This window comes from Triturus cristatus, chromosome 4_1, assembly GCF_964204655.1.
Source record: "Triturus cristatus chromosome 4_1, aTriCri1.1, whole genome shotgun sequence".
Classification (NCBI taxonomy): domain Eukaryota; kingdom Metazoa; phylum Chordata; class Amphibia; order Caudata; family Salamandridae; genus Triturus; species Triturus cristatus.
In genome coordinates, this window is record NC_140585.1 from 1336228930 (window position 1) to 1336253820 (window position 24891).

The 24891-nt window shown below is 45.6% G+C and overlaps 1 protein-coding gene across 11 annotated transcripts in view; it reads right to left on the reverse strand.

Annotated features, from left to right (window-relative positions):
* Window positions 1-24891, reverse strand: part of PDE4DIP (phosphodiesterase 4D interacting protein) — a 1321554-nt gene that overhangs the window by 922473 nt on the left and 374190 nt on the right. For 10 of the 11 annotated variants that reach the window (XM_085654823.1, XM_085654822.1, XM_085654820.1 and 7 more), the window contains 3 exons: window positions 22813-22905; window positions 17856-18065; window positions 13835-13993 (listed from right to left, as the gene is read on the reverse strand). In XM_085654823.1, coding sequence (XP_085510949.1) covers window positions 13835-13993; window positions 17856-18065; window positions 22813-22905 — 462 coding nt within the window. The remainder of the gene's footprint in view (window positions 1-13834; window positions 13994-17855; window positions 18066-22812; window positions 22906-24891) is intronic. The other variant, XM_085654821.1, reaches the window with a different exon arrangement.

A 24891-nucleotide genomic window follows, 5' to 3' on the forward strand; every position in this document is an offset into this window, starting at 1 on the left:
GAAACTCATTTAGTTGATAAAATTCTCCCCACACTATTCACCGAGACGGGGGATTATCTCACACGTCGACCTACTCTAATTATGCAAGAAGGATCTGTGTCCTTATTGGTAGGGGCCTGGCTGGGAAAATCACACACTGTGTTAGCGACAAAGAGGGCTGTTACGTCATACTAGTTGGCACACTTTATAATCATCCCATAACCCCTGTCACTGTGGATGGGCATTATGTTGATAACCCCGATTTTTTCATTAAGGTATGGCACCTAATTTCTGGCATGAGCCCACCGACAGTGCTCTGGTGCAGAGACTTCAACGTAACATTGGATGACATACTAGACAGAGCCCGCAGCTCCTGGAGCCCCCATCCCCACGCAGTCACAGCACTGCCCGCAATAGTCACGGACATCCACATCAACAACGTCTGGCGAGATGTGCACCGCGAAACACGCGAAGACACATGCCTATCACTGCAATACAAAGCATGGTCTTGAATTGACTATTGGTTAGCCATTTAAGACGTGCAGCAATGGGTATCGAAGGTCATCCAACTACTGGCCATTCTCTCAGACCACGTCCCAGTTCAATTTATCCTTCAACCCCCCCATACTCTCTCCTGTGCATTCTCATGGAGATTGCCACAGGGAGCCCTCAGGGAAGAGGCCTTTAAAGGGGAGATACGGATGGCTATCCAAGAATACTTTGAACAGAACACTGGCTCAGTGAACTCACTGGCAGCACTTTGGGACACGTTCGAAGCGGTTATACCCAGAACGTGCATAGCTTAACAATATGGCATTCCAAAATCTATTCGTGGGATGATCTCGAACCTAGAAAACTACATCGCTATGCCGGAATCCCACTTCTATCACTCTAATGATCCCAGTACGCTGGCCGATATTTGTGACAAGATGTCGGCATACCAGGAGGAGGTGTTGCAAGAGGCCCTCTTCCTGGGTAAAGAATCTCAGGCATGTAGATATGGCAAGAGAGACCGACCTGAAAAACCTCTGGCCAGGTTGCTCCAGAAGTCTCACGCCTCAGCCTATGTACTCTGAGCACCTGGATGCAGAAGAACGCAATCATTCCTCCATCCCAGATCTTCTGCAGATCATGGCCAACTTCTTTGCGCATCTCTACTCCGCCCCTCCAAAAGCTGAACCTGCAAATCTGCAGGCTTATTTAGATACCATCCAATTAGTCTGGCTATCCAATGCCCATCAGAACTTCTTAAACACCCCCGCCACTATAGAAGAAATACATCAGGCAATTGCTAGCCTTCCTCCAGACAGAGCCCCTGGCCTAGACGGACTGACTGCTGCCTTTTATAAGAAGTACTCCCAAATTTTAGCTCCCAAGCTCCTGGACGTTCATCAAGATGCCTTAGAGGTAGGCTCACTTCCCCCATCTATGCGGGAGGCCGTAATATTCACACTTCTCAAGCCTGACAAGCCGGCCGATCAACGCGACTCATTTCTTCCTCTGTCCCTCATTAACATCGACAATAAAATATTTGCAAAAAAACTTGCGAACAGGCTCCAACTACTGCTCCCAGTAATGATTAGACCCTGACCAATCTGGCTTTATCCCTGGCCTATCCACAGCCCACAACCTCAAAACCTTATTCGCAGTTATGCACCATTTACATCCACAAACCTCCGCGGTGGCCACCTTGCTGGATGCCACAAAGGCCTTCAACTCACTGGAGTGGAGGTACCTTTTCCCGCTGCTGCGTCGATTGGTCCTGGGTTCCAGTTTTATGGCGCAGGTCCGACTTCTCTATACCCAGCCCACGGCCCAAGTGCGCCTCAATGGACAAATATCAGATACTTTCCTGTACACTAGGGCCACACGACAGGGATGTCAGCTCTCTCCCATTCTCTTTGCAATCACAATGGAGGCCCTAGCGGCACGTATCCGCCAACACCACGCTAATAGACGGATAGGTTTCACAACCTGTGGCCTGGTCATATCTTTATATGCTGATGACATTACCCTCTATGCTACAGACCCCAATACCAACCTTGGCCCACTGATATGCGAAGTCATACAATTTGGAGGTCACCCCAGCGTACAAATAAATTGGGAAAAATCTACGCTCTTCCCTTTAACAGAGGCAACCACCTTCACTCCACTGGAATACCCGCTCCAAAGGGCCAATGATCCAGTTAAATATTTAGGTATCCTGGTCAGTAGGAATATTGAAGAGTTATGGCAAGCTAACTTTGGAAAAGCCATATATTGGCTGGAGGATCGTATTCCGCTATGGTCCAAGCTCCCCCTGTCCATGGTGAGACGTGTAGCCATCGCAAAAATGGTTGTGCTACCCAAATACCTTTATCTTTTTGTGAATATCCCAATCACCATCGCCTTTTATAAACGCTTCCGCTCCAATCTTATCAAGCTGGTCTGGGCTGGTTAACAACCCTAAGTGCTATATGAGTTGTTAACACTGCCACAATCACAGGTCGGGATGGGTGCACCGGACCTGCAGCTATACACACTGTGTGCCCAGGAACACTTTCTGCACTACTGGACCTACCCCACACCCTTCCAGACGCATGTCGCAGTCGAGATAGACAGGACTTCCACATGGCCATTATCCACATCATTATTCCTTCCATTCAAACCACCTGCCTCCGAAATTGCCACAACGCAATACATGTGCTGGGCATGGGCCGGGCAAGCGAAACGCGAAGGCACCACACTAATTTATGCTCCATTTATTCTGTTGGCGAAACACCCCCTGTTGCCCCCCGTGCAAGACAAAGGTACAATTAGCCGAGCCAGTAAAATGATTATTCACATCTTTGCCGAATTCTACCCTGGGGACCGCTTCCTTGCCCGCCCGTTGACCACCACTATTACTACCTGCACACCTGCAGATACCTTCCTTTATTACCAATTATGAGCAACATGCCGCATAATCCATGATACCTTCCCATCCCCCCCCCAGTGGACATTCACAGGATTAGAGCAAGTGTACACGACACCGTCGCACCAGAAGATAACATCCCTATACAATCACATGTCAGCAGTAGGTGGTCAACCCGTAGGCATCATCAGACATCTTTCACTGAGAGAGAGGGTAGGTGTAGAGGATCAGAGATAGTTACAACTCCTACATATAGGTGCAATTAGCTTGGCTCCAAATTATAGAGTTTATGGGTCCATCGGTTCATTCCTACAATATGCAGTGTAAAGAGCTGAGATCACCTGCGCCACTTCTCTGTTCGTGAGAGTATATTTTCTTTCCCTACAGGCAGTTTCAGCGGTGGGTATATATATATATATATATTCAGTGAAAAAAACATAGGTTTTACGGAAAGTTATAGTTAGTTGGACATTTCACTCGTACAAAACCATAGAAATTCCCCCGTTATAGTTAGTTCAGCTAACTATAACTCGCGCACCCGCAATGCATTGCTGATGACGTCACATATTACATCACTCATGACATTTTCAGTGACATCACTGATGGCATCTCAAATGACATCACTCATGACATCACTCATGACATCATCCTGTGACTGTGTGTTTCTGAAAGTTTAACAATGTTTAATATATATAGGGAAAGGCGTATTGAAGAATGAGTGGGTGTATAAGTGTCTGAATGGATGATTTATTTAGTGGGTGCGTAACTGAGTCTATAAGTGAGTGATTAAACGTATCTTACTAAATGCATGGGTTGGTGAGTAAACTGTGTGAATGTCTGTATTCATCTGTCTGTTGGTGTGTAAGCGGCTGCATGGGTTTGTGAATAGCTACATGAGTGTCTATATGAGTTATTGATTGGTTGACTGAGTATCTGTATGGGTGGCTGAGTGTTTGTGTGGGTGGGGTGTGTGTGACTCTGCATAGATGTGTGAGTGGGTGATTCACTGGGTGCATGGTTTCAAGAGTGCATCTGTGATGGACTGCATGGGTGGGTGAGTGTGTGTATGGGTGTGTTAGTGAGTGAATGTATATCTCAGTGGTACATGTGCGAGTAACTATATTTAAAAGGCAGTGTATATGTGTTAGAGTATTTAAATCGCTATAAGTGAGAGTGTGTGATTGTGAGAGTGGCTGTATGGATGAGTGTGTGGTTGTATCAGTGATTGTATAAGAGCGTAAGAATGTTCTAGTATTTTTATGAGTAAGTGAGCAGGTGTATGTATAACTAAATAGGTGAGTAAATGGGTGTGTGATTATTTATTTGCATAACTGACTAGATGTGTGAGTACCTCTATGGATGAGTGGCGGTGTGTGAGAGTCTATATAGGTATATGAGTGCATATGATAGTCCTGTACTGAGTGACTGTTAGACCTGCCAGCCCTTTGGCTGTCCCCTCCTCATTTTTCTTCCTTTACCCTCTAATTTTTCTGTCCACTATTTTTTTTGGGTGTTGACTTAGAGGCTCTGGGTGCCCCATTATCACTAATTGATGGTGTGGCGCAAGGTGCTTCCCTAAAATGGAGGGAGAGTGAGAGCTCCTCTACAAAATGGTGGCCTAAACTATCACCTCAGAGACTGGGCCATAGGCTGACATGAGGAGTTCCAGAACCTTCTGGGCCACTCTGGATAGTCAGGGCCCAGGCTATATATAGAGGTGAGGTGCTTCGGCCATTTTGTGTGAAGTGAGGTAGTCAGGAGTAAGGCACCTGAGTGGGGAGGTAGGTGCGCTGGAGGGGGAAACTGAATATTCTTAGGGCCTGCTTTCTTCCCCCCTCGGTTGACACTGCCCTCTACCTCGTGACTTAGCCCTGCCGTCAGCCTCTCACCCTGGGATCACGTTAACCTTTCTGTGCTCCCCGCCTAGCCAGGACCCCTGAAGAGAACCGGGGAAAGGAGTTAACCCCTTCGACCTTATCTTCTACTTCCCTGACTGGGCCCCCCCTATCTTGATCTGCCTCTGGCGTGTGGACTGCCACCTCCCAACCCACCTGCCCTGAGCCAGGGCATCGCTGTGAGGAAGAAGGGAGCGCTAGGCGCTGAGAACATCGCCACCCCTTAATTTGTGTGAGGAAGAAGGGAGCGCTAGGCGCTGAGAACATCGCCACCCCTTAATTTGTGCCACCCCCGTCGGGGCTACCCCAGAGGGTAACTTACCGCCGTGGCCCTGGGCCGTGTCGCCTGTTCCTGCCATCCTTGGGCTCGCGGGGAGGTCTGGGGCCTCGCCGCTGCCGACGCAGGCTCTTCGACACGGCTCTCTGTGAGGAGAGGGCCGCCGGAGTTCAAAGAAGGCCGCGTAGGCCTGAAGCCGTGATCCACCGTCACGTGACGGGGGCGGATTGCGCGAGGCCGCCCCGCCGCTGCAGGATTCAATCTGTGAGCCGCGCCCCCGCAGGCCGCACTGCCATTGGCGGCTGCGGGCGCGCCTCTGCCGGATCCCTCCCCGATGCGGAGCTGACGGGGAGATCTGCCAGAGTCCCCGCAACGCGGGACTCCCAGCCGACATCTGTGGGCCCGGGCCCGAAGCCTCAGAGACCGGCGCAAGGGCCTGAAAAAGGCCGAAGACACAGGTAATCTCCGGGGAGGAGGGCGGGAGACCCACAAGGCCCGGAGCACGCCCCTCCCCCGGGGAGATCCAACGTGAGGCCCCCTTCGACCCCCGAGCGTGACTGAACTGGACCACGGTCCCCCTTCACGAGGTGCCCCACGGGGAGAATGGTCCAGCAGGTGCCTCAAAGACTTGCCATGTGTTAAAGCGCTATTGATTCCTGGATCACTACGTTATGCTGGAGGGCCACATCTGACGTGTTATTGATTCCATAATTGAAGTGCGAATGTTCTGCCAGATGCAGCGCTATGTGCAGCACTAAGTCTAATAACTCTATTTAAGGTGCTATGAAATCGCTAAGTGCAGCACTAAGTCTAATAACTCTATTTAAGGTGCTATGAAATCGCTATGTGCAGCGCTAAGTTTAATAACTCTATTTAAGATGCCATGAAATCGCTATGTGCAGCGCTATGTTTAATAACTCTATTTAAGGTGCTATGAAATCGCTATGAGCAGCGCTATGTTTAATAACTATATTTAAAGCGCTATGGAATTTGCGGTGCTGTGTTTGACCACCAGATGGTGCGCTTAATTTCATACCAAGTCTAAGATATTTATGCAATGCCAATCTAATCACGATGAAATGTTTTGACCCCAACGTGATGTAGATAAAAACTCATTGGTTTCATTTGAAGGAAAAGAAAAACACGATAGAAGGAAAGATAAAGCTTTTCTAATTTTTCTAAATTCTCTGGTGTAGTGTCGTTTTTAGTGGTGGTACGCTGGAGTGCTGAAGTGAGTGGGATGCAAGCACGACATGTTACTCTGGAATGAGGCCTTTCCACTTGAGCCAAGCTACCCTAGGACTTTAGGTCCAACAGTGACCATAAGTATGAGTGACTGTACGGATGAGTGAGTGGATGTGTGTGTAGACCTAAGAATCAGCGAGTGGGTATGTAGTTATTGGTGCTGGAGTGTCAATGGTTTTCAGAATGGCCGTCTGTAATTTAGAGTGGGTGTATCAAAGGTTATATTAGGGTGTGAGAAGATGCATCAATTTATCACATGGATGATGTCATCAGTGATGTCATCAGTGATGTCATTTGAGATGTCTTGAGTGATGTCACTGACCATGTCATGAGTGATGTAATATGTGACATCATCAGCAGTGCATTGCGGGGGCGCGAGTTATAGTTAGCTGAACTAACTATAACGGGGGAATTTCTATGGTTTTGTACGAGTGAAATGTCCAACTAACTATAATTTTCCCTAAAACCTATGGTTTTTTCAGTGAATTTCTAAGGTTTTTTAAATGCTAATTTCTAACTATAACGTGCATGAAGCGTATGGTTTTTTCAGTGAATTTCAAAGGGTTTTTAAATTCTAATTTCGAACTATAATGTGCCTGAAACCTATGGTTTTTTCAGTGAATTTGAAAGGTTTTTTAAATGCTAATTTCTAACTATAACGTGCCTAAAACCTGTGGTTTTTTCAGTGAATTTCTAGGGTTTTTAAATGCTAGTTTCTAACTATGCCTACAGAGGTAGGACATGTGAAGAAAGAAGAAAAAACGCACAGAAAGAAGAAAAAGAAATGCAAAAAGAAGCAACAGAAGTCCTCAAAGATGAAGAAAAGTGCAGGAAAAAGCAAGACATGTGCAGAAAGAACCAACAGAGGAGCAGAAAGAGGCCTTGTTACAAAATCATCCTGTGCCCACAACTTTTTCAGATGGGTACCGGTGTTAACTGACTCTGACTAACCAGGCCTAGAGCCAGTGGTATGTTAAAAGACACTTAGAAAACAGTGAAAACACCTACATACACTAGGGATCACTATGCGTTGGAGTACCCCTGTGATTAGCATGACCTCCTCTGTAAGCCCCTAGTACATAATAGAGCAAAACTACCTCTTAAAACGTGCCACGGGGTGAAGGGAGGGGCGGAGCCTGAGGTGACGTGTGCAAACACGCCCTGTGGGCATTTTAAGCAGAGAGATTAAGTCTCCTTGAACACTGAGTGTCCCTAGGGTCCAACTAGCCCACTAGGTACCTTCAGTAGGCGTCACAGAGCTGCGTTGAAGAGAGGTGTAAAAAGGGGCACGGCCTGGACCATATCTCTGCAACGCAGCGCAGTGGCGCTTACTGGAAGCACCTGGAGGGCTAGTTGGCCCCCAGGAGACCTCAGGATTGAAGGAATTAATTCCCCAACTTAAAACGCACCATTGGGCGTGTTTGAACACGTCACCTCAGGCCCAGTTCCCTCCCTTCACCACCGTGTAAACACGCCCTGTGGCGCGTTTTAAGTTGGGGGATTGAGTCCCCTTGAATCCTGAAGGTCCCTGGGGTGCAACTAGCTCACCAGGTACCTCCATTAAGCGCCACAGAGCTGCGTTGCAGAGAGGTGTAAAAAGGGGAGTGGCCTCTGAACACCTCTCTGCAACCCAGCTCCCATGGCGCATACTGGAGGTTCCTGGTGGGCTAGTTGGCCCCCAGGGACCCCCAGTATTCAAGGGGAATTAGTTCCCCATCTGCAAACACGCCAGTGCTGCAGGGAGGGGGCGGGGCCTCCAGCGCAATGCCAGTCTTTTTTTTATTTTATTTTTTTCAAGAAAGGGAGCTGTGTGGCCCCCCTTCTTTTCCTGTTTTACTGGCCCTGGGGACCCCTTCCCCCCGGGCCTGACCCCAATTTTATTTTTTATTAAAAAGAAATTGGAAGGGGGCCTCGGTCCCCCTCCTGAGGCCATAATCGTCCCCAGCGACCCCATCCCCCGGGACATGGCAATTTTTTTCTCTTCATTTATTTGGAGGGGGGCTGCCTTGCCCCCCTCCTCAGGCCGACCTTTCTTTTTTTTATTTATTTTTTTTATTTTTGAGGAGGGGGGCCACATGGCCCCCCTCCCGGGCCACTAACGGCCCCGGGGACCCCATCCCCCGGGGCTGGCCCTCTCCATTGGGGACCGTGGGGGGGGTCCCCAATCCCCCCACGGTCCCGCCGGCTCCCCGCCTCCTGCGGGAGCCGGCATTGCTTTTCCACATGGGGAGCTGCTAAGATGCAGCTCCCCGTGTGGAAAAGCAATCGGCTTTGGTTTTTGGAGGAGAGAGCAGGTTTCCTGTTCTCTCTTCTAAAAACCAAAGCAGTTTGCTATGGCAGCGCGGGAGCCGCCCTGCCATAGCGTTTGTTTTTGTTTTTCTGTTTTCTTGTGCCTCGGTTCTACCGAGGCACAAAATGGCTGCCAACACTTCCTGGTTTGGAGTTTTGACAGCCAATTAGAATAAAGCTTGTGATCGGGAGGGTGCGCGGATCCTCCGTGCCTCTAGATATCACTATCTTTATTTCTTAATTTCTCAAAAACTACTTAACGGATTTACACCATTTTTAGGTCTCGCGCCTAGCGTTGCAGTGCGCAGAATTGCTCGTGCAGCGCAAGACCTCTTGTACAGGGTTCTGAAAGCTGACCACACGCTCGTGCGTGTGATCAGGCTTTCCCCGGCTGCCATTGGGTTTCGCGTGTTTTTTTAACAAAAATGAGGTACGCAATTGGGCAAAGGCGGGAGCATGTCCCGGCTTTGCTCCGCCCATTCCCATCTGTGTCTAGCACGCGCAGCAGCGCGCGTTCGCCTCGCTGCCGCGCTCCCTCGCCCCCGCTCCTCTGTGGTGCGCGTGCACCACTAGTTTCGATTACCGGCCCTGCTCCTCTGTGGTGCGCACGCACCACTGGTTCTTTTACCAATTACAGGGACAGTCTGACACCATCAGCCGGACCAGGCTTTTTAAGCATGAGCACTTTCCATTCGGTCGAGCAGTATTAATGCCATTTCTAGACATTAAAATTCCAAAAGGGGGCATTTTGTACAATTATCTAATTGCCATAACTACTTATTTTTTCTCGCAACAAACTGTCACTCAATGCCTTAAATGTGACGTATAAGAAAATGTCAGACAAAAGTAAGACGAAATCTTGGCAGTTATGAACAGATCTGCCAGGAACTACAACGATGTTGGTAGTATCAATGTTCAACTTCAACCCCTGGGCATAAGAAAATAATCTGAGTGACTATGCTTGAATTATGGACTGCTGGGTTGTCAAGTGAGGCACAGGCCACGCGGTGCTAGAAACGACTCTGATGCTCAGCTCCAGCTACGTACCATCGGGAGTAAGGGCACGTGCACCCGGCTCCCTTTCATTGGCAGGATCATCTGACTGGGAACGTCAACGCGGGCGAGGGATGAGTCAGGTGTGGGCAAACTGCAGCATGCAGCCATCTGTGGGAGGGGTCTACTGTGACATGTTTTCATGGATGCTACAATCATGGTACAAAGGTTATATATCTTGTAAATTTAGCGCAGTCGTAAACTGTAATTCTACACTCCATGGATCGAAAAACAGTAAGACCATGACTGCTCGTCAAAAAAGACTATTAATATAACACACGTTTTGTTCAATAATGCAGGACCGTATTTCACTACAAAGTACGCTAAATAAAATAAGTTCAGTGGTGCAACACTGCCACCAAGTGATGAATACATAAATTTTCCAAATGTTCAATTTCTTAAGACAATTCCATGTTTTTAATGTGCGTGTTTGGTATTTCTATATCCTATACGTAACACCTTGAGCGACAGTTTATTGCAAATCTTGAAGACGTATATTGCACTAAATAATATACGAGTCAATCAAGGAAACATTTGAATGTAATAAATGACAAATCACAGCTTTCTCGACTGTTGAGCATAATTGCCTGAGAGAACACATAGAAACACACATTGCTAGATTTGTTTGTTTATTACTCTCAATATTGTCAAATTTGTATTGTTTTCTTATCATGCTAACCTTGGTTCCCGAGTGTCTGTAATTAAAGCCAGAGTTTTTTAAAAGTATTTTTTAATAGCAAGGGTATTGCAGAGGTTTTTCTTTAAGTACGTAACTAAAAGATTGCTATTTAAGGAAGCTTTAACAGCCAGAACCAACCTCCACTATAAATATCTTTGACAAAAACAGCATGTCAAAATGATGGAAGATGCCAGTAACAAACCAGGATTTCCGGAATTCTTGAAGCTGACAGGAGGCCTGTTAGCAGTGGCCCCAGTCGCCCCACTGCCAAGAGCAGCAAAGAAAGGGCAAGCATTTGCAATGCAATAGGTCTCGCATTTACGCAAGTGTAAGTTATTGGCATTGTAAATAACAATGCCTTTCATTTATTTTTTTTAAACGGAAACAAAAATAAAAGGCATTGTCATTTGCAATGTCAATAGCTCAAACTCACGTAAATGCGAGACCTATTGCATTGAAAATGCTTGTTTAAAAGGTCGCTTTCTGAGCCAAGCAGTACCTTTTTGCCAAATTTGGTGTAATTGTGTTCAGCAGTTTTTGCCATAACTGTGTCTAAAGTTTCCTATGGGAAAATTATTTTTTCACCACTATTTTTTGAATTTCTCAGGAACTACTCAACGGATTTACACCATTTAAAACAAGCTTTGGCATAGCCAATAGGTCTCGCTTTTGGGACCTTCTAAGTATTTAGTTGTGCAGCACAATATTCTTGGTGCAACCACATCAACTTTTGCGTGGCTAAACACTTATAAGGTCCCAAAGGCGAGACCTATTGGCAATGCCAATGCTTGGTGTGATTGTGTGTGTGGTTGTGTGTGTGTGTGTGGTTGTGTGCGTGGTTGTGTGTGTGTGTGTGTGTGTCTGTGGTTGTGTGTGTTTGTGTGTGTGTGGTTGTGTGTGTGTGGTTTAGTGTGTTTGTGTGTGGTTGTGTGTGTGGTTGTGTGTGGTTGTGGTTGTGTGTGGTTGTGTGTGTGGTTGTGTGTGTGCGATTGTGTGTGGTTGTGTGAATGTGGTTGAGTGTGTGGTTGGGTGTGGTTGTGTGGGTGTGGTTGGGTGTGGTTGTGTGTGGTTGTGGGTGTGGTTGTGTGTGGTTGTGTGTGTGGTTGTGTGTGTGGTTGTGTGTGTGGTTGTGGTTGTGTGTGTGGCAGTGTGTGTGTGGTTGTGGTTGTGGCTGTGTGTGTGACAGTAATACTAAAAGCATCTCAAAATAAAGGAACACAATCATCGAGTTTGTGGAAAGAGAAAGCCCGTTGTAAGTCAAACAGGTGCAGCAAAGCATTAACACAAGAACAAAACAAACAAGATCACTTAGCGAAGACTGAGGGCTGATAATGGGTACACACAGCCCATCATCTTAAGAGTTTGATTGCAGCCAATGTGCACTCAAACCTGAACCCTCCTTGTGAGTTGCACCCCATATTTCATGAGTTGTAACTGCTGCACCCACTATAGCGCTTTGAGATCTAAAGTGCTACATAGGGCTAATCGATTAACCAGTCGCCAACATGCTGTGCTTTTAAAGAGAATGTGCCAAAAGATTCCAGCTTCCTCATCATGTCCTCATGAAAGCGCTAACGAAAGGACTCCCTGAATGGTGCAACGGACATGAAGCAGCCGCTGCGATCAGAAATAAACACTGTGAAAGTTGTCCAGTTTCACAGAATCATTTCCTTAATGTTCTTTAAGTCACAAAACAGTAATACTAAAAGCATCTCAAAATAAAGGAACACAAACATCGAGTTTGTGGAAAGAGAAAGCACATTGTAAGTCAAACAGGCGCAGCAAAGCATTAACACAACAACATATTCTTTGATGTTTGATTACCGTTGCTAAAGCCAGGAAAAACACCCTCTTTGAACGAGAACATCAAAGAGGCGCCGCGAAAGTGATCGCGGGCGAAAGTGATCGCGGGCGAAAGTGAAAGTGTTCGCGGGCGCTTAATGAGCATGACGAGGTTTGCCAGCATCTGCTCCGAGCATGACGAGGTTTTGCCAGCCTCTGCTCTTAAGCGCGCGCCCGCGCACATGCACTGCAGCTCTGGGCTGGCCATGGTAGCATTTTTTGAGCTCTCACAAAAAGTCTCGCCAGACCAGCGCATGCGCTGGGTCAGGCGAGACCTGAAAAAGGGTGCTTTCTGAACCAAGGGCTACCTTTTTGCAAAATTTGGTGTGATTCTGTTTAGCAGTTCGGGCTGTAGCTGTGTCTAAAATTTCCTATGGGAAATAACATGGGGAAAACGCGTTTTGGGACCCCCCTTTTTTCTCGGCCCCAGCTTGACGAATCATCCCCAAACATTGGGGATAGGAGCTGACCGAAACGGGCCATTAGTTTTGAAAATTTCGCGAAGATTCTTCAACCGGCGCCTAAGTTATTTGGACTAGAATGTTACGGTTTTCCTATGGATAATAGGTCCTAACTATAACTACCTACTGGTGACCGCCAGTAGGTTATATATATATATATATATATCAAACTACCGCACCTTCGTGCTGTCGTCGCACATGAGAGATACGGACAACTTAGAGTCGCTTTTTGCCAAATTCAGCGTTTATTCCATAATGAAGTGCAGTTGATCATATATATAATAGTGGAAGGGTTAGGATAGTTATCTTATTAGTCTAGAAGAGTATTACTATCTTCTCTTTTCTATTCACCGGTCTCCCTTCCTGCTGTCCCCATCCTTCCCTTACCCCGCTTGACCATCCTAACATCTACGTATTTCTTAAACCAGACATGGGGCTGTCGAGAGGTGGACCCCTTTGAGCATCGGTTCGATCCTGAGGATATGATTGGTCTGGGACACAGGGCTTCAGTGTGATCTGAAGTCAGACTGGTAGTCATGCAGAACAGGTAAGACCAATGTGGCCATTTAATTTGTACCAAACCTCCTGTGGCTGCAGCATTTATATATCATTTAACACTGCTGGATTAAGTGGTCGAAGCCTCTTTTGAATTACCAACCACAGGGAAGGCAGTTAGGCAGTGTTCTCCTGCTAAGCAGAAAGATACGCCAAGCCTGGCAAAACTAATTCCTACACAACACATGTACTCTAGCACACCAAATTGATAATAAAAGATGGCCTGATCAATCAAACGGCAACGTCTCGCAAAATCCAGTCCTAATGTTTCAAATGTAAATAAGTGGCATCTTCCAAACCACCAATCCCATGTGAACATAACAGATATAAACCATAAAGAAGGTGACTCAAACAAAAGAATACAAATCAGAAATGCACACTAATGTGTGTATGACGCAACCTAACTGTATGTCTGTTGTTCTCATCAAAGGAACCACCATATATAACATCAAGGCCCACACACAGACCACGGTCATATATAATGCATGACGTTCAACAGCTGAAGATATCCATCTAGCCAATATTGATTAAAGATAAATGGCTTTGTTGCATTAACCAATCATTAACCAATACGTAAACAGCTCTCATATACGATTTAAAAAAGGATGCAGAATGCAATTTAATTACAAGCCTGTGTGCTTGACAGATGTTTAAACCACACAATACCTGTAGAAGATGTTCTTTCTGAAGCAAGGCTTGATTTTGGCGCTCAATGGTCAGCTGCTGCTCCTGAATCACATTGTTATTCTGCACCTGCACAGTGTGTAATTGCTCATGTGCTTCCTGCAGCTGTGCCTGTAATTGATGCAAAGCAGCATGCAGGTCCTAAAAAAAACACATTAATGTTTGATGATACAACATAATGATTCATAGCTAGGAGTGATTTTGTGTTAAAAAAAGAACATGCACAATCAACAACTACATACTCAATTCTTCAAAATATGACTTTATAGAGAAAAAAACGCTGTTCTTTACTATTAATATTTCAGCTCCTCTAGCATTTTCAATTTAAAACCTCCTTCTGGCAATCTAACTTTAGGCTTTTTGTTAGCATTTTTTAAATAAGCAGTTCTAATTAGTCAGCTGCCTTCAGCTTAAGCTGGAAGTGTCGTCAGAAGATGACAGGAAGGACTGATAGATCCTTTAGAGTAGAAGAGCTGCAAAGTAAAATTATGCATATTTTAGGTGGAAAGTAAAAGACTGGAGGTGGGAACAAGGGCTTGATGAAAATGCAGAGTGTCAAAACTGTGGGACTTTATTGTATATTGAACAGAACCTACCAAACACAACTCTGGTTGGATTGTGATTGAGTGATTAAGAAAGAATTCACTTCTGCAACACGGCTGATGTGCACTGGGATTACATGTGGAAAGTTTTCCTTCCCTTAGTGCCATGCCCATGCACCCTGTCTTTTTATTGTGGCCCTGGCGTCATGCTAATTTATGCATGTGAACTAAGACCGAGGCCTGTTCCTGAATATGAAAGGTACTGGACTTGTCCTACGAGCTACAGAGCCACACAAAGCATGCCCTAATTTGCGACCGATGCCTAGAGTCCCTGTCAATGGGTTTTTGGAGAAAGAGCGGTAGCGAAACATACTGTGTATTAAGGATCAAGGACACTTGAAAGACAGAACCGACCCACACTGATTGTACACTTTGAGACAGTGAACCGGCATGTCATGACTACCACTTGTTTATAAAAGTAGTATCCCAAACGACCTCTATGATCAGGGAAGAATGTTACCTATCTGCTTTATCTTTCTTGCTCTTTTCTTCTCTTCCTATGTTTCTCTCTCTCTTTTACTCAATCCTCTCCGTTTTCAATGTTTCCTCTTACACATGTTTTCCCACACCCATTTGTCTCTCACAAGCTTACTTTCGTTTGTGCACTCCATGTCCCGCTCCCTCTTATTCTTTCTCTTTACTCCTCTTTCTTTGTTTCTTCTTTTTTCTGCCACTCTTTCTCTCTCCCCCGGCTATCAGCCTCCTGTGCTCAATAGCTGGATGCGCAAGGTCACCGGTCTGAGCCAGAGAAATAACTGAGCAGGCAGAGCGTCTGCTGCTGTGCCTGTCTGAAGGTGCATGGTCTGAGTCTCTGCACGCCCAGCCTTTCATTCACGTGATGCTAGTAACAAGTAATAGAGGGATGGGATCTCTCCAGTCCTGGCCATACACTAACGATACCCAACTACAGAAGGGAGTGGTGGGGGGCAGGACAGTCTGACCAGCTCGCTGGAAGTTTCACGGAGCGTCCTGGAGGCACCACGTTCATTACTTGTGCCTGCGGTCAGAGTAACTGCCTTCCAAATGTAACGCGCTTCTGTCCTGGTCCAATAATCTAATCAGAATATACTATCTCGACTGTCTCGCATAGGGGTCTCAGACGCTATTTCAAGCCGTGCTTGTTGTTTGCATAGCACCTTCGCTGCCCTTGTGTGAACATGAAGGTATGGAGTACTTTAAAAGTAGCTGTTAATTGTGGAAGCCCCAGCTTTTCGAGCGTGAAGTAAACAGCTTGCAATAAGCAAAAGGGCTCACAACAGCATCGATCTCTTGTCTTTATGAGGCCATGTGTTTAAACACATGGCCCCATAAAGATAAGAAAGTGCTTCACGACAGCCATGAAATGAGCAAGCCAGTCCGGCTCGGACAACTGCTGTGCAACTAAGGATGGCGTCTGCCTGGCTGCCAGTCTAATAGAGGTGCAGTCTGCACCTTTGCTGAAGGAGCAGTGTACCTGTCCTGAAACACTTAGAAGCCTGCTTGCTGACAGAGGGAAGTAGCCTGCCTACCCTGCATGGAGAGAGGCTGCCCTGGTGATTCCCCAGTGGCTGTGGGGCACCCGCAGGAAGCAGATTTGGAGTCAGCAATCCGGACAAACTCTGGTGTCAGAGGGCTACCTAGATTCCAGGCAGTGCCAGGCAGGCTCTCCAACTCCATGACAAAGCAACTACTGAAGGTTCCATAGTGGCTGTAATCGAGTGTTTTTGAATGTCCCGTGTGGGCTTTATCTGGCAATTTGTTAGATGCACGTGCAGGGTTGCACCTGCCGAAATGCTGAATGGCCTGTGCAGAGCTACATCTAACCAAATGCTGAAGGCCTTGTCAGGAACTATCCCTGCTGTTGTTGGACACTGCGTGGGCTTCAACAGGCTATCACTAAATTAGAACCAATAAGTGGCTGCACCTACTGACTGTCTGGCTGCAACAGCGTCATCTCAGTCTCAGGACTGTCGATCTTCAGGCAGTTGCACAATGAAGGCTGAGAGGTTGTGCTGCTGAACACGGCAAAATCCTGGCAATGGGTCTAAGTATCTCCACTGATAAATGCAGGAGTACAACTGCTCTCTCGAGTGTTTAGGCACATCACTGGAGCACTAGGCAGCACCGAAATGATCCAGAGAGGATTTACTTATCCCACAAATTGTAGGATTGCAAAGACTGGAGACTGAGCACACACATGCATTTGTGGGTAACTGAAACTGCTGCTGAACCTTATTATGCTACTCTGGAAGTGCCCCTAACGAGAGGGTGGAGTCCAGAAGGAGCGGAAAGAGCATTTTATCGGGGGGTGGAGGCGGAGGGAGTGGGTTGGATGTGGGTACAGTGACTGCCAATTATAGTGCCCAGAGACACTGACTTCTTGATGATTATTGCAGTGTAGAGTAAAGTGAACAATTACAATTAAATAGCTTTCAAGAAAATATAAGCACTGGGATGGGAATTTATTAGGTCTAAGCTCGAGGGTCCTCACATTACGTCCCAGAGAAGATTATGACAACTCGCTGCCTTGAGTCAAGTGCAGAAAGGGTTGTACTTGGATCCAGTTTGCACAGCCATAGTTGAATGGGCACCAGAACATAAGAAGCAAAAGACCTTAACTACCACAGTTAAGATCCAGTAGCTCCTGTGCCCCCCTGAACGGGGTTTGACAAGGGGTACTTATGTACTTTGGTAGGACTTTCATCACTAATTCCTTATTCACCTCCGATGAAGCTTAAGCATCAATATAATTTATACCAGAATCTAGAGATAGCAAACTTTGCTGTAGAAGAATACTTTGCCTGTTTAATGTCAGCATGCGTAATAACATAGGGAGATTTAAATTTGCCCCATGAATATTGGGATGAATCACAACACACAAAACTGAATGCAATGCTTAAGATGACACCAGTATGCACACAGACACAAACTACAAACTTTCTCAGGGTACAAGTAAACAGATCGAGCACCACAGTGGCAAAGGCGTGACAATACACTTGTCCACTGTAGGCATTACCAAGAAAATACCATATCAGCATCAGAGGCAATGCTTCCAGAGAAAACAGTGTCAACTTTCTCTGTAAGCCACATAGGTCTGCCTTTTGTAATGGTGGTTCACGGAAGTCGTATTCTGCACAGCACGGACTTCCTCAGTGTCCCACTGCATAGGTCCTCAGTCAAACGTTCCTGGCTGCAAAACTGGCATAGGTTCTACTGTCAGAAACTGTCTGACTCAAATCAGAGCAAGGAACTGTGAGCTTGAGGGACAGGATATCCACCACATTTTGGACTGAGTAAACCCTCCACCAAACTATAAATGAGGGCCTTGTTATTTGTGCTGCCTGAATAAAAGTCAAACAGCATGACTGAAATATCAGATATGCTGCTTCTGCTTCATGGTGATTTTCAATAACACGTAGTACCTGATTTTGAACACATGTCTCTTTCTGATGTTGCACATCCCGCAGATCGGTCTCCAGCAGTTGCAGAGCATGTTTGGCATCGGCCAGCTGACGCTCTTCCTGTCGAACCGCCCTCTGAGACTTCTGTAACTCCAGCTGGGTGCAAAAAAGCGAATTCGGGAGGTTGAGAAGCTCTCCCTGTGGCTGAGCGGAATGTGGTGCCCCTGGGACCTGAAATGGATGCAATACTTCAGAAACAGGATCTAATACAACCTACATACAGAAAACAGAGATGAACACTTACTGTTTATCTGGATTCTAGCACTAGGGATGTGATCAACGCTTTCATGTTTCTAAATGGCTTACTTTTACTCTCTTCTCTTGTAAACACCAACATTTTAGCACAAAGCTGTGCAGCAGTTTAAGGCCTGTGCAAACAGTACTAATACTTTCAACAGGCCCACCCTGTAGGAAAGTGCACCTTTTTTGCATGATTGCCCCCCACCTTTTGCCTCACGTTGAAGCACTTTGACTGAGTGTGTCCTGTGTTCATGCCAACCAGGTACCCAGGGCAAATGTTCTTTCCCTAAACTGAACTGTTGCAAAACCCAATTGGCAACTCTCTGGCCACATGTAAGTCCCTTCTAAAAGGTACCGTAGGTACCAAGGGCACTGTGACCAGGGAAGGCCTCAAAGGGCTGCAGCACTTATTGTGCCACTCTTAGAGGCCCTGTGTATGTATGTATATATATATGCGTGTGTGTATATGTATATATATGTGTGTGTGTGTGTGTATATATATATATATATATATCTTTTTTTTTTCTCCCCTCCCCCTTCCCCCCCCCCCATTGCAGGCTACGCATTTTGGTGCAGAACAAAGTGAAGCATCGACATGGCACACATCCATGTGCCATGCCTACAATCCACTGCCCTAGCATAGGAAAGCCACCCTTCTAGCTATGTGCACTATACCAGTGGTGAGGGTAAAGGTGCAAGAGCCCTGTACCACTACAGTGTCTAGTCTATTGTTAGACCTTGTAAGTATAGTAATGCCATAAAGAGTATATGATATGGGAGTTTGTCATGACGAACTCCACAGCACCATAACGGCTTTGCAGAAAACTGGGAAGTTTGGTATCAAACTTCTCAGCACATTAAACCCACACTGAGGCCAGTGTGGGATTTAATGAAAAATGCACTCAGAGGGCATCTTAGAGATGCCCACTGAAAAACCACCTAACTCTAGTGTACTGGCTGAGTGGCTGCTCGCCAGCTGCCACCACCAGACATATTTCTGCACCCGTGAGCCAAGAGCCTTCCACTTTCGGGGTCCTAAAACCAAGAACATTCTGGGTCGAGGTGCCAAGCCTCCTCCCCCAGGATGGGGAGGAGAGCAACCCCAACCATTTGCTGCTCCCAGCAACTGGAGCCCACCGGTTCTGACCCCCACTTTGGGCAGGAGAATCGGCGGGAAAACCAAGTTAGGAGGAGATGAGAGGTGTGCCCACCTTTGCCAACCCCACCCCTCAGGTAAGGAAGTCGAGATGAAGCACAACTCTCAGTCCCCGCCATCTTGAAGATGGGGGGACCCAGCCAACCACAGGCCTCCCACTGGAGGGTGACATAATTGGGGTTGTGCCCACCCCAAGAAAGAGACCCATTGGTCCCGGCCTGTACCTACCTGTAACGCCCCTAAATTTAGTATTTAGGGGCAACCCTGAACCTTGTCTCCTCAGACAAGAAGAAACAAGAAGAAAAAGTACCAAAGAGCTGTGCTGAAGAATAACTGACTTGACCCCAGCACTCCTGGCCTTTTAAGACCTCAACCTGCTCCAGCGAAATCCCGGTGTGTCCTGCAGCCAGCAGCCCCCCGGATCTGGATTTGCTCACCACCAGACCCTGGCCAAATCCACGAGTCTGCACCACTCTGCACCTGACGCCCACGACCCAAGTTCGAGTGGCCCAACACCAGAGGAGGTCTCCCCGGCGATCCTAACCTGGGATCTGGTGATCCCTGACCGGCCTTGAGTCTCCCGACTACGCCCACAGCTCCTTTCTGGAGGATCCCCCCAACCGTGACCGGAGCCAGTAAGAGAATCCCCACGCTAAGACATCCCTGCACCCAACGCCCCATGCCCTTGGGTGGCCCAACCGATGGTGTCCCAGCATCCCACAACATCCCAACTTACCGCTCCAACTTGAACCCCCCTTTGCCCTGGCTAAACCTTGTGGCTTGCTCGTGAGCAGTCACCATCCAGAGGCCACCTATCCGCCATTGATAATATTGGACCTCAGAACTCTGCACCCAGCAGTCCTTGTGCCGCTGAGGAAGCTTTGAGAGTGCATCCTTGACCCTGGGGGAACCCTTGTTTTACCCCAGAAGACCAACTCCCAAACCTAAGTTCTTACTGTTAAACCGATAACCAGTTTTTCTCCCATAGGACTGCATTGACTGCTGTCTTGTGAAAATTGTTTTAAGTGTGGACTTGGATTGTATGAAACCTTAAGAAACTGCATACGTACAACAACTGATTTACTTACGTTTTATCTAGGGAATGTCCCAGTGTGATATCTAGGCATGTCACACTGAGTAGAAAAAGTAACTTAAAAAGTAATCTGAAAAGTAACATACAAAGTAATCTCAATAGTAACTCAAAAGTAATTCCAACTGTTTTATGAGCAAATGTCTTACTTGTAACCAATCCTATTGCATTCGACTGCATTCAAAATGTATTTAACTGCATTATTCTTGCAAATTACTATTACACTTGCCTGTACCAGGCCTGGCTTTGTTCTAGAAAATAAAATACAACTAAATAATATATTTATACAAACAAATTGGTATGAATTCAATCATTGTGTGTGACATAATTTCTTGCATGAGTGGGTACAATAAATGCTTAACACTGCCCTCTGATGAAGCTTTTCTACTCGCCCCCACTACCACTAATAGAGAGTAAGGTATTATCTACTTTATCCTCTTCCTACGTTTGGGGATCCCCTGCACTCTGTGCACACTATACCTTACTTTGGCATAGTATATACAGAGGCAGCTTCCTACATACCCACACGGTCATCCTTTCATTACCAATTATGAGCAAAAGGAAACATAGCAATTCCCCCACTATACATTCTAACGCCGAAGTGATGTACCGCTCTCTTTGGACGGGAAGCAGGGTATGTTGAACCATCATGAAATGGACGAGCAATACCTGGAAATCTGCATAAAACAAATATTTGTGTTGCTAATTAATAACTATCTTGCAATAATAATTCCGGTTCCTGAAGTGTAGGACGAGGCCCCTTTTGCAGGGTTATCCCCAAACGTTTTTATCTTCCTCCTGTTTTTTCTGACCTCTTTGTTTTGGCTTTAGGACACTGGCCACTTTACCACTGCTAACCAGTATAAAGTGCATATGCTCTCTTTCTCTCTAAAACACTGCATGATTGGCTTCTCCATGACTGGCATATCTGATTTACTAGTAAGTCCCTAGTACAGTCCACCAGCTGTGCCCAGGGCCTGTAAATCAAATGTTACTAGTGGACCTGCAGCACTTATTATGCCACCCAAATGAATAGACCTGCAAGTATGCCTCAGGCCTGCCAGTTCAGCATCTTGTGTGCAGTTGTAGACTGCCATGTCAACCTGGCAAGAGCCCCTACTTGCCAGACCCAAACCTTACATTTTATTGCATGTATGGTACCCCTAAGGTAGCCCAATGGGCAGGGTGCAGTGTCTTTAAAAGGTAGGGCACGTACTGTTCTGTTATACAAGTCCTGGTAGTGAAATACTGTTAATTTCGTTTTTCACTACAGCAAGGCCTATCTCTCCCATAGGTTAGCATTGGAGCTGCTCAGTAACATCTTACAAGTGTATCTGCCAATTGGGAAATTGGGAGCTGGTAGAAATTTGGAGCTTGGTGTTTCTGAACTCACTCACAATTTAAAAATTCATCTTTTAATAAAGGTGGTTTTTAAATTCCAGGTCTGAAAATGCCACTTTTAGAAACAGACCATTCGTGCCTCTGCCTGTCTCTGAATACACGTCTGGGTTAGGATGACAGTTGGTCTGTTTCTGCACTCACTCTAGACAGTCACACAAAGGGAGCTGAGGTGTGCCCAGCATATCCTGAAGGCTGATGGGCCTTCCTGAGCTAGAGTGGTGGGAGGAGTTGACACTGACACCTGAATAGGGCTGTGCCTGTCCTCACATAAATACGTTTCCACCCCCTGTAGTGTGTATGGAGCCATGACCAGGTTGGTCTTGTGCACTAACTGCAAAGACTTAGCATTGAAGTTTGCCTACTTCAAAGGCTGAAATTAGTGTAAGTACTGGACCTGTGACACCATATATTTAGAACACTTCTGGGTAAAGCACATTCTGCCAAGAAGAAGAGCTGGATTGCTGTCAGTCGAGACTGTCACTTTGCTGTTTGCTTTGCTATGCTAGCCTGCTGCTGCTTCCGTCCTGGGAGTGAAAGGACTGGACTGTGATTTCTACATCCTGGTTTCAAGGTTCTCTAAGGGCTTGATTTGAGCTTGCCTTCTGAGCCATTAAAGACTTCTTCTACCAGCACCTGGGCTCTTCTGCTGAGATTCCTGTCTTGCCAAGTGGTGCTAAATGCAGTTCCTGGGACCTTGGAAGTGAGTTCTAGGGATACAAACCCACACATGGACTCCAAGCGTCGCTCGCAATCGAAGCAGCACCACCAAAACTCAACGCAATGCCCCTGCCTGCACCTTAGCGTGGTTCCTGTTTGACGCATAAGTCACTAGAAACAGCCCTCTGGCTTCACTGTTCCAACTCATAACTCACTAAGGCCGACACATTCACTATACTGAGGCACAATTGTATCACATCTCCAAAGACATATTCAGAATCCGATCTTTAGAATCAAATTCGATGGCAACACCTTTAGCACATTATGCACTGTGTAAATGCCAAATAATGTGGAAGGAATACTTTTAAACCCACCTGTAAAGCCTCAGTTTGGCTTTTGTGCAACATTTCTTGAAGTCTGGCAGTAGGTTCATTCTGCTCATCAGTTATCTGATAGAGGTCCTCTTCCTACAAATAATCACAATTAAAAAAGGACATTGTACATTTTAGATAATATTTGGGATACTTAACTGTTTTCTAGGCTATATACTAAAAATATCAAAAAGTATACAGAAGAGAAATGCCATTTTTGAGGGGGAAGGGCACAGTATGTCACTGTATACTTCTAAACGAAGCAAAAAACAAAGATATTGTTTTGTACATACATTTGGGAAACAGTCATATTCTGCATTGTCGTAATTCATAACACTTTTCACACTAGCTAAGTATGGCCATACATCCATGACATTATTCTTTGTTGACAGTAATGTGTTAAGTATGATAGGTGTTATTTATTCAGAACTAATGTTTTTTTTTCCAAATACTTAGTAATTGCCTGTTTACTATATCCTCTTCAAAACCTTACTTTGAGTGATAGTGTTGCTCTAGGACTGTTCTAGCTGCCAGTATTCTTTTGGAATATAATGCCTTCATAAACAGAGTATCAAGAAACTGGGGTAGCTCAAAAAACACATTGCATTTGTACAACAAGGGGTGTGTGTGGAACAATCAAATCAAGGAAAAATATTGAACCATCATTCAACAATAGAGCAGTAAAGTAATGTTTATTATTTAGTTAATTAAAACCATAATAATTTAAAACAAGTAACAAAAGCACAGAATTACAATGAGCACAGAATTACAATGAGCAATTAAAACATTTTTTTTTTAAAAGTAAAATCATTTTGTATCTTAAAAGTTCAATGCAGCAGGTTAAACATCATATACCAAACTTCAGACCCTTTTAGCAGTGCTTTTTGAAGGCTTTAAAAAATTAAATCAGTCTGCTATGTAATGGGGGGTCTGAGGGGCTTAAGCATGCCATTATGGCGGCTCTGCAGGATCTAATGCCTCTTTCGTTGAAACTTGTCTTTAAGAAGATTGCACGTTTAACCCGCAGTTTTTTGCATGTGCAAATTATATGAATGAAGTCTTTTTTCTGATGATTGCACAGCCGGCACTTTTTAGGGCCTGTATGCAGCCAACCTGGTTGCTCTGCCAGAGTTGGTAATGATCCAAAACGTAGTGCCATAAGTTGTTTTTTTTATATTGATTGAATAGGTTTCACATAAATAGGCCGCCGGTGCAAGGTTCTTGTATTGGCTTATCACCATCCATGCATGCGACCTTGCTCTTAGAATATTTTTATCCAGTAGTAATGAATGAGTTTTTGATGCTTTATTTACAACTTGTTTAAACGATTGATATGGCAGGTTTTTGTTCCATATTTCCGTCGTACAAGTAGCTGAAAGGGATTTAGAGAGGTATTGATTAAACGGAGAAGATTTATCTTGAGTTAGTTCAGTCCAGATGGCCTCGGTGATTTTTGAGGTAGGAGCATTTAGCTTAAAGCGGTACCAGGTTTTCACCATCGCATACATTCTGCCAACTTCTTCATTTATAAGGCCGAATTCCAGCCGAACCTGGGCTGGAGAAGCTGACCTAGGAATCTGAAATACCTTTTTATAGATTGAAGCTGTTAATTGGCTTAGGAGCTCTCCATCCTCTCCATGGAAGGCCTCACTGGCATATGTTAGAGTAGGCAAGATTTTTGCCTTCATTATAGCAAGCAGAGGTTTATAAGTGGGACCCTTCAGTTTTTTAGCTATTATGCTGAGAGCAAATGTTAGTGCACTTGATCTCTGGGACATATATTTTTTATGCTCCGAGAGATTTCTTGAGTTGTCGATATAGAGGCCTAAATATTTATATTTTTTTACCTCCTCAAGCTGGATTCCGTTAAGCCAGATTGACTGTTTTCTTAACTGTTTTTTTCCAATCACCATAGTTTTTGTTTTAGATGTATTTATTTCAAGTTTGTTTTCAGAAATGTAAGCTGACATTTCATTCAGACATCTTTGCAGGCCGATCTTTGTTTGGCTCATTAAAACCACATCATCCGCATATGAGAGATGTGAAAGTCTCAGTTCGCCAAGCTTTGGTGGGTGGGAGTTG